This window comes from Montipora capricornis, chromosome 7 (genome assembly GCF_036669925.1).
Source record: "Montipora capricornis isolate CH-2021 chromosome 7, ASM3666992v2, whole genome shotgun sequence".
NCBI classification, from domain to species: Eukaryota; Metazoa; Cnidaria; class Anthozoa; order Scleractinia; family Acroporidae; genus Montipora; species Montipora capricornis.
Genome location: NC_090889.1, coordinates 38,766,527 through 38,776,526, shown reverse-complemented (window position 1 = coordinate 38,776,526; position 10,000 = coordinate 38,766,527). Strand labels below are relative to the sequence as shown.

The window sequence follows — 10,000 nt, the reverse complement described above, 5'->3', positions numbered from 1 at the left end:
ATGTTTGTTCCCCCAAATTTTGCATAAGCATTGTTACCTGCTTCTCTGAAACGGTCCTAAGAGAAAAGAAAAAGAATGCATATTGAAAATTGCAACAGAAGGGGAACGCAAAGAAAGAGTATTATGGTATTTTCCATTTCGGCCAATTGGGAAGCACAAGACTCGTGAAGAGGAAGAAATAGCGAATGATAGCGTTAGGGATGTTTCAAGTTAACAAGCAATATCGAATGCACCACATAAACAAATTTGGGGCAGGTACAACACACAGATCATTGTTTTACCAACACTCAAACAACCCTAACCGTTTACCAGTGATAACATTGGGCCTAAAAACGTTTGTTTAGGCCCAATTAGATCAAAGATTAGCTTTAATGAATGTTCAGGATACTTTCTGTATCATTTGGTAAAACGGTGACCTGTGTTTTGTACCTGCCCCAAAATTTGCTGCATGGAGAAAAACAAAAGTATTAATGTTTATGAAGGCTACTTGTGAAGGTTAGCAATAATAATAATATTAATAATATTGATGATGATAATGATGATGATAATAATAATAATAATAATAATAATAATAATAATAATAATAATAATAATAATAATAAGTACATGCAGAGACACAATGCAGCCTTGAAAATCCTTTTCTTCGAGTTCCTGAAAGACTTAGATCTTATCCAGTGTATCCCCCCTTGGTACTCTCCAGTCTCACCTAAACCCGAGTACAAGAATGACCGAGCGTGCGCGTACTGGGATGTCCCAGTATTTGCTGAAAATACGGAAGTCAGGGCTAACAGAATTGATGCGAGAATTGTGGACAGAAAGGAGCAGAGGGTGATCCTTATTGAGATGAGCTGCCCTTGGGTTTCCAACAGAGAACAGAAGGAACAGGAGAAAACTGACAAGTATGCGCCGTTGAGATGGGAGATGCGCCAACAGTTCCCCGGCCACACTATCACACAGTTTAATGTGATAGTTGATGTACTAGGAGGCTACTCTATGGAGACGGCGGAGAAAGTTAGGAAGTTTTTAGGTTTGGATAGAGGGAACCAGGTTTTGTTTAATATGCAGAAGGCAGTTTTATCGTACACCCTAAACATAGCAAGGTCATTCAAGGTTTCGACGAGTTATTAAGGAATATAAACTCTTGTTCCTTTCTCAAATGTTGGTTCGTCATTTATTACCAATTGGTTTGTAAATAGGTTTAACAGTAGGGATTGTTACACAACAGTGCCTTTTCCTACTTATATTTGTAAGCATACTTACGTACTACATACTGCATAATAATAATAATAATAATAATAATAATAATAATAATAATAATAATAATAATAATAATAATAATAATAATAATAATAGAACTTTACTTTCACACAATGTGTAAAGCTGAATAGCTTGTAGGGTCGAGAACGAATAAATTCAAACCAAATTAATACATATCAAATCATATTGTTTTTTTAAGGAGAGGAAAACCTCTCAAAGCAGAGTAGAAAACCAACGAAATCTACCCACATATGACCTCGGATCTGGGAATCGAAGCACGGGCCACATTCTGGGAGACGAGTGCTCTGACACCACTGTGCCATTCCTGCAAAATAGTCCTGCAATAATGATTGTGATGACCAAATATTTGGATGCAAATGTCGCATTCCCTTGGCGCTCGAGGTAGTGTTTTCCTGTTTCTCTCCATTTTTTGGAGTTGACTGGGTTTTTTGAATGTTCATTTCCCGTTTGGTTTCAAACAACCTGCGTTGCGGCCCATTGAAGGGGAGGGGAGGGGAAGGAAAGAATTTGAGTTCACAAACTATACTGGTCAGTTGCTTCCCTATTCAAAATGGCGGCATTGTATTCGTGCGCCGCAAATATCATCGACAAAGTGCTGAAGAAACGTGGAACCCCAAAGTCCTTGGCCATTGGTAGCCACTTTTCTAAGAAGAAAAAACTATATGCTCTTGTGTGTGAAACTCTGAAGTGTAAGTAGCCATCGTATGCCAGGATCAGCTGGTTTCAAATGTTTGATCATTTGTTCCGTTAGTGAAAAGTATACGCGCGCAGCAAATGTCATTATCTGTTCGCTTTAACGCAGTTACAAAACACAGGTCACAGGTCATTGTTTTACCGATACAGAAATTATCGTAACATAACTTCACATTAGTATTAGACATTGACAACACAAAACCATCGGGTTAGTGAGGTGCTGCTTGAGTAATACTTTTCTATTTTTGGCTGGGTTGTCCGTTATTTTTTCTTCGGGGAACTAACCTTTTCATTTTACCAAAAACTAGTCACCCTGTAAACTTTCTGGTTGTCTAGGACGACCGGACGACGGCTACTTTCAAGCACTGGTTCTTGATCCAGGACGTGCAAATCTTGGCTTGCGCGCACGTAATTACACGGTCATTTTGGTGTACAAAACAAAAGAAAAATGTCACACGCGTTTTGCATAATAATAGAGCCAAATTCCCAAAAGATTTTTTCTTTTCTTTTTTTTTTCGCTGTTGTTCAGTACACCAACATGGATGGCATGACATGAGGTGCAAGCCAAGGACTTAACGCTTGAAGCTGTGCCTGCCGGTAGACTGTGCCAATCCACACAGGGTAACTCAATTTTCTAGCCACAGACTTTGTGTTTTTGTGTTATGGTGAGGGAGGGTAGGCTAAAGCGGATATTTCCTTCATGAAAAGGGGACAAACTTTGGACAGTTATGATTCTTTCATAAAGGTGTAGACTGAACTTAAGGCTTTGAATGTCATGCTTCGGCTTCCTGGGAGAGTACTCTCTAGAGAGTAAAGGAATTTCTGAGTTAAATAACGTGTACCTTTACCTTTACCTTTAAAGCAGTGCCGCTGAAAGATTAATGGTGTAAATTCTGTCAACCTTACTACGGGTTTAGGAAAACATGTGAATATTTGATAATTTGGTTAACAGAGCTATGCACCTTTCAAACGTCCAAGGCCTGGCATTTACCTAGGGGAATTGATTCCCTCAAAACTGCAAAATGCCCTTTGGCTGGTACTTACTTGCTTTTGATTGAATGAGGATGACATCTGTTGTATTTTGATGCCATCAAAGAATGCTGCCAAATACTCGAGTACTAGAGTATGATATTAATATTATAAAATCATTTTGCTATTTACAATAAAATTTTGTTTGCTTACTTATTTCTTTTTCTTAGACAAAGCAATTCTGGAGGAAATCTTTGAGCAAACAAAGCTTTTGAAGCTAGAGAAAAAGGTAACTATTTTGACTTCTGAAAGTAGCAGAAAGCTCAATGTAAGTGGTAGTGGTTTGTAGTGGTATTTACAGCATGCAATGGTTAGGTGAAAGAAAGCCATAAATGTAACATGAATTTTACTGGTGCAATAATCGCGTTAGAAAAGGTTTCATAATACCATTGCTAACTATCCTGCCTTTGATAAGATAACTAGGAAACTTTTACTTCCTAAGAAATAATTAACAAATAAATTATTCCATGATTGCATGTTGGATATCAGATGGTTAAATTATAGCAAACAAGGCGCATAGCGCCGAGTTGGCTATAACCAGTCTCATATCGAACATGGTTAATAGAGGGGAATGGTTAGGAAACCTGACAAATTTCTTTGTTGTAGGTTTTTGTTCTCCTTTTTGGCCTTGTGCACGGTCATGGACTTTCCAACCTAAACCTTGGCATCTTTGTTTGCTCCTTTGATGTTTGCCGAGCTTCCAAACCGTTTCCCTCTATTAACTATGCATGGAACAAGTGCCAATGAAATAATAATATTGTTTTATTAAATTTTCATTAAATTCTGGATCCTTGGACACTAAATTAGAAATTAAAGTCAATCAGTTTCGATTTTAGGTCATATAGTATATGTGAAATTATGAGTTTATAATGGAGATTGAGTGAACCAATCAGAAAGCTAGAAATGCGGTATCTGAGGTCGAACATTTAATAACATTTTAATAATAATACTTATCATTATTTATGCCATAGCACTAAGGCATGGGGGTTAATTTGCACATTGTATTGACATATGTACAGTACAGACGACTTGTTTTATATCAAGATTTTATGAACAAAATTACTCATATTGATGTGACTGAAGTACTGTTTTTTCTTTTTGCTGTCATATATGTGAGTTAATCATTTTATGTTTTTTGTAGCTCAGGCATAATCATGCCCTTGTGTTAGTGTATGACTTCCTGTTTGGTCAAGGGATTCAGTGTGGTGGAGATTTGAAGCACAGTGTCACCAAACACAAGTCTGCACTGCAGTCATGTTTGGCTCGTTTGAAGATCAAAGCCAAGGTTTATAAGAATGAGGACCTCTTACCCAAGCAAATCTTAGACAAAGGCAAGCACTAAAATGTGATAATTTATGTTTTGCACAGCAAGGAAGTTATTTCGATTGAATTAGGCGTGTGAGCCACTGTTCACAAAGTGACATTAGATTTCATCTAGTTTACACATTGTCTAGATTACATGATTATAACCTATTGACCCCTCAGTAGGAGTGGGACTCAATAGATTTTACTCTGTCTAACGCCAGACGATTTTACTCGTCAGTGTGGGATATCCAGGGTGGTTGGCTGGGTTAACAACTTTTATTTCCACTCAACAACTATATCCCCTTGCAAGTGAACCAACTTTGGTCAGTTTTCATTCCATGGCAGTGGGAGTGAACAGCTGAAACATCCCCACAAATTATGAAATACATGATAGTAGATGAACATTCAAAACTTGTTTCCTTCTGTTAGTCTCTTTAACTCCATAATGGGCATTAATTTTCTTTTACTCAGAGAGAAATGTTAATTTTTGTGGAGTGTTCATGAACAGAGTAAGCTTTTTGACATGTATTACATTGATGTGTTATAAACAGAGATTTATGATGACATATGTACTAATTTCTTTTGATGTTTCACATAGATTTGATCCCACGTTATGTCAGAGTTAACACAATAAGGACCTCCATGGAACATGTAATCCAACATTTCAAAGAAAGTGGTTATGAGCAAGCTAATCAAACCAATGTAGCATCTTTTGTCACACAGGTACAGGTACAATTCCATTGACAACCCTCTCCACCTTTTTCTTAGCAAGGTCTAGCTCCACTCAAAAACCCTTTAACCATTTCCCTGACTTCATTGCTTGGTTATTGATCAAAGAATGACCACGTTTCTCATCTTTCAAAGCCAACAAAAAAGTGAAATTTCAATCAAAAGGTTCCAAAAACAACACTGACAATGTATTTGGGATGATTTCGGAGAATTAATAAAGTGGAAATGTGATTTGAGGTGATAGACACTTTAAACGAAAGTCTACAATCTTGGACAAAATTGTTGAGAAAACTCTGCTTTTGGACTAAACTCCGATCACGAGTATGAAAAATAAGCTCTCTTTTTGCCCCCACCCCCCCTGATCAATGTTGCTAGACGAAACAAAGCATGTTGAACCTGGGCTTATCAACATTGGTTGTAGGGGGAAGGGGGATCGCTAATAATGTGCGATATTGAGGACGTAGTGCGCAAAATAACCCCTGTTTTTAATATTCTCAACCCTTTTTGTCCAAGATTGTAGGTTATTTTCAAAATCCCAAAATAATATTGTTTTGCATATGAAAAACGTTTTCAGGTACCCTACTTTTCGTGGCAGATCTCCCAGCTGCATTGTAGAATCAGATACGGTTATTTTAGTATCAATATTCAAGGAAATTCATCCCTTACGCTGCTGGATTTTTCCATGTGCCTTTCTTGAGAACTTTCTTTCCTTTTGCTTGTAGAGCAAAGCCATACACACTAAGCAGTTCTTGTGTGATGAACACTTTTCAGATGTACTGGTTTTCCCTTCTGGCACTGATCTCCACGATCATCCTTTGTCTGTCAATGGAGAAATCCTCCTTCAAGACAAGGTACAACTGTTAACATGAAGTTTCGTCCTGTTTGTAGTGATGGCTATTAAGAACTCAAAAATAGAAAAACAAAACTGAACCAAATTTATTCTGCCACAAACAATCAATCCCGTGTTACAAGACCATCCGTCCAAATGAACCCACTCATTTCTATTATAGTTAAATGAAATGTCTTTAAAAGCCAAAACAATGTTCTTAAACAAACATGTGTTGTGTAATACCTTGTAAATCTTCAATAAGACAATTAGTGTTTTTTCTGAGGCAAAATTAATTAGAAAAAGTCGGACACCAGCATTGTACATCATTTAACAATTCAATTACCGGTAGCTTGCAGTTTTATTGGTTATGCATGAGGCGTTCATGTCCATCTCCTCGTCTGTCTCTCCAATGCCCAGGGATCTATCCAGAAGGGGAATATAGCCACTATTTGCCATGGTATGTCCTAAACGGATGCTTTAGAACTTTCCATTAAATTAAGGTCACTACAGCATACAGGTACAGTAAACATGACGTGTATGTCTGCCACACACATATAATGTACTATTGTTCAATTCCTTTGTCAATAATTTTTTCTATGCAGGAAGCCCATTACAGTACATCCTTTAATTTTCAATGATACATGATACAAGGTCAGAATACCCTTGTCACCTGCTTTCAACAAGATCACATCCAGTGATGGTAATGAGTATTGGAATCTCACCATTCTTTGAATATTTTCTGTACAGGCCAGCTGTATTCCAGCTCATGTCTTGCTACCTCCCCCTGGTTCTCATGTGATAGATGCCTGTGCAGCCCCAGGGAACAAAAGTAGCCATGTAGCAAGCATAATGAGCAATAAAGGGTATGATCAGTCAATCAATTAAAGTATTATTTATTAATATTTCTTATTTTGGGGAACCCCATGACTTATTCACTCTCTCTCTCTCTTTCTCATCCTTTAATAGTGTCTTCAAAATTTAACAGTTTAATATTTCCTTTTTTTCATTGACTATGATTCAAAATTATATTTTATACTCTAATCACCTTGAAACGGTTACAAAATATTTTGTAACTAATCTTAATAAACACAAACACAGCATCAGGGTCGGGCATCTCGTTTATTGAATGATACATGATACAGCGAGCGTTTACATTATCACCATAAGGAAAATATGGCAGTGGAAAAACAATAAAGCAAAGTTGAAAGAGATGCCTTCAAATGGCTCTTTCATAGCCTAGTAGCCCCGAGGGATTCAACATCAACAAACACGCCTAAAATACTTCTCCAGTTAACATGAATCATACGTAATGAATGCACTTCCGTATCATTAGCGAAACGTTACAAAATATGTATCCTTTCCTCTTTCCATCCACTTGTCCGAAACTTGACAGCTTCTCTTCTTTTTATGTTTTACATGGGATTGTATATTGGAGTTAAGGTGAATCTTCTTTTCAGATGCTCGTATTTTGAATGCTCTGTCAACCATCATTTCCTTCCTGCAGAAAAATATTTGGATTTGACACTGACAAGAAAAGGCTATCAGTTATGGAAAAGCTGATAAAAACAGCTGGCGTAGAATGTGTTACAACGACAAACTGTAGTTTTCTGGAGGTTGGTATTAAGTTAGTGTCTCTCTGTCAATGCAAGTGAACTCTTTGTAGAAGGGAGTTAAAATCTTAAACACTTGACAATGGCAACGACAACACCAGGAATAAACTTTATATTAGCCATTTTGAGTAAAAGTAATATCTACAGAAGACCACTTCAAGGTATATAACTTTAGGCTAATTGTGAGGATTTCAAAATTATTCCATCTTAATCACGTTGTACAATAATCCATTTTTATTATTTCTCTCAGATAGTACGTGCCCTGTGATTGGCTATTATAAAACTAGTTTCCTTTCCCTCACGGCTTAGATTACCACACATAACCACAGAGATAAAATAAACATCTTACTAACCTCATTTTCGTGGTCGGTACTGTAAAATTACTGATCCTTGTATTTTCCCGTCGATTTATGACCCAAGCGCGAAGCAGTCCGTAATTTTACAGTATGGACCTCGAACTCGGTTAGTTGATTCACTGTATGCCCATGTTCTCGTCAAATCCTTTAATTTGGAATGTGTCAGGTTGATCCCTTTGACGAGAAATACAGCAAAGTTGAGTACATTGTGGTTGATCCATCTTGCAGTGGGTCTGGTATCACGACCAAAATGGATAGACTTGTAGATGAGGAACAAGAAACAGCTGAGAAAAAGGTACATACTCAGCCTTATTTGTGAGTAAGGCTTAATGTTCTGCCAAATGCGCTGGCTAAAAAAAGAGGTTTTTCATAGAGTGTCAAATGTAATGTAGCGAATGTTAGTTGTGTTTTCCAAAGCTGCATTGGGTGATTGGATTAAAAATGGGATGGCAATTGCTACTTTCTCTTTCATTTTCTTACATCTTTGGGATTCGTTTTCCAGCATTTTGCACTCAATTTAGTGTTCTTGCTTTGCGTTATGATCATGAATCTTTGATTACTGCTATTGTCAACAATCGAAATAATATATGAAATGAATCATATAATGAACGGCGGATATGCATTCAAGTGAAGCTATGCAATTGCTAAAACTGCGGTCGTAACTGCGAGGATCATAGCCTCACTTGATTTTATATCCGCGTTTCATTATATGCTTGATTTCATGTATCATGTCGTTCGTTGATTTATTCCGACACAGGGACATTTAAACCCCCAAATGACAAGCTCTCAATATCAGTGGCTTCGTAGCTCAGTTGGTTAGAGCGTTGCACCCGCATCGCGAGGTTACAGGCTCAAACCCCGTTGAAGTCCTGAATTTTTCAGGCTTCTCCATTGCAATATTTTCTCCACTGTTTTCTTGAAAATGTATCTTAAGGGTAAAGGTAAAGTAACTTTATTTAATGTCGGTAGTTCCTTCAGCTACGAGGCTGGTGTCAATGGAAGCCAACGGTGCGCGCTTTACCCCATTTGAAGTTATGGCTACACGGATCAGAGGAAACTCCAAAAGGGACGTCTAAGTCACCGAAGATCGAACCGGGGACCTCTCGCTCCGAAAGCCGCGCACTAGCCAACTGCCTCTTGTTATAGTTTCTTTGTATTTGATTTTCTCTTTCGCTTCCTCTGTAGAAGAGACTTGAATCTCTGGCCACGTTTCAGTTATCAGTCTTGAACCATGCGTTGTCCTTTCCTTTGGTAAAGAGAGTCGTGTATTCAACATGCTCTGTTCATCAAGAGGTATATGAGTTAAAGTGTTAAGTACGAAAATAAACGAAATAAAAGTTGACTGAAGCAAGCAAACCAGGAACACTCTCAGTCTTGTGGCCTTAATTTGGAGCCAAGTGAAATATCACTTAGTGAGATTCGTTGCCAAGACAACAAGAAATGAATTCTTAGCTACAACACACTTGACTCTTTAGTTTCCATAGAAACTTTGCCAGGTTGAAATTCCTTGAATATTATGTATATAATGGGATATAATGGGCCAATCTTACCCCATTGATACCTGTACTGATACAAAACACGCGCGCTATTTCATCGGCTTAGGGTACATTTTGCGGTAGCTAAACGAGAGGGTTTTTAGATTCGTTGCCAAGACAACAAGAAATGAATTCTTAGCTACAACACACTTGACTCTTTAGTTTCCATAGAAACTTTGCCAGGTTGAAATTCCTTGAATATTATGTATATAATGGGATATAATGGGCCAATCTTACCCCATTGATGCCTGTACTGATACAAAACACGCGCGCTATTTCATCGGCTTAGGGTACATTTTGCGGTAGCTAAACGAGAGGGTTTTTAAAGTAACGCTGAAAAAAGCACCTGAGAGATAGAAAGTCTACAGCATAGGAAACACTTTCTTATCTAGTTTATGGGATAATCACTCAACTTAAAACGACGTTGACTCAAAACGTTTCTCGAGTCGTTGTTTTCAAGATCATAATTTACATTCCTGGGTAACGGGCTCTGTGTACGTTTTTAGCTCTTATCTTTTTTTCCTTCCGATAAAAATTTTTCCTTCATTTTTTATTTAAAGGGGATAATTTGTACACCAAAACTATGCAATAAAAATGTAGGTAACCGTGGTCGTTTAAGAGTAAAACACCATCATA

The 10,000-nt window shown here is 37.6% G+C and overlaps 1 protein-coding gene across 1 annotated transcript in view; it reads left to right on the top strand.

Moving 5' to 3' along the window:
* Nucleotides 1-1,819: 1,819 nt before the first annotated feature.
* Nucleotides 1,820-10,000, top strand: part of LOC138057155 (28S rRNA (cytosine-C(5))-methyltransferase-like) — a 12,645-nt gene continuing 4,464 nt past the window's right edge. Inside the window, exons 1-9 of the mRNA XM_068903220.1 lie at nt 1,820-1,967; nt 3,171-3,229; nt 4,142-4,331; nt 4,904-5,028; nt 5,757-5,885; nt 6,611-6,726; nt 7,368-7,476; nt 7,996-8,124; nt 9,015-9,122. Of these exons, the coding sequence (XP_068759321.1) occupies nt 1,829-1,967; nt 3,171-3,229; nt 4,142-4,331; nt 4,904-5,028; nt 5,757-5,885; nt 6,611-6,726; nt 7,368-7,476; nt 7,996-8,124; nt 9,015-9,122 (1,104 nt within the window). The 5' untranslated portion in view covers nt 1,820-1,828. The remainder of the gene's footprint in view (nt 1,968-3,170; nt 3,230-4,141; nt 4,332-4,903; nt 5,029-5,756; nt 5,886-6,610; nt 6,727-7,367; nt 7,477-7,995; nt 8,125-9,014; nt 9,123-10,000) is intronic.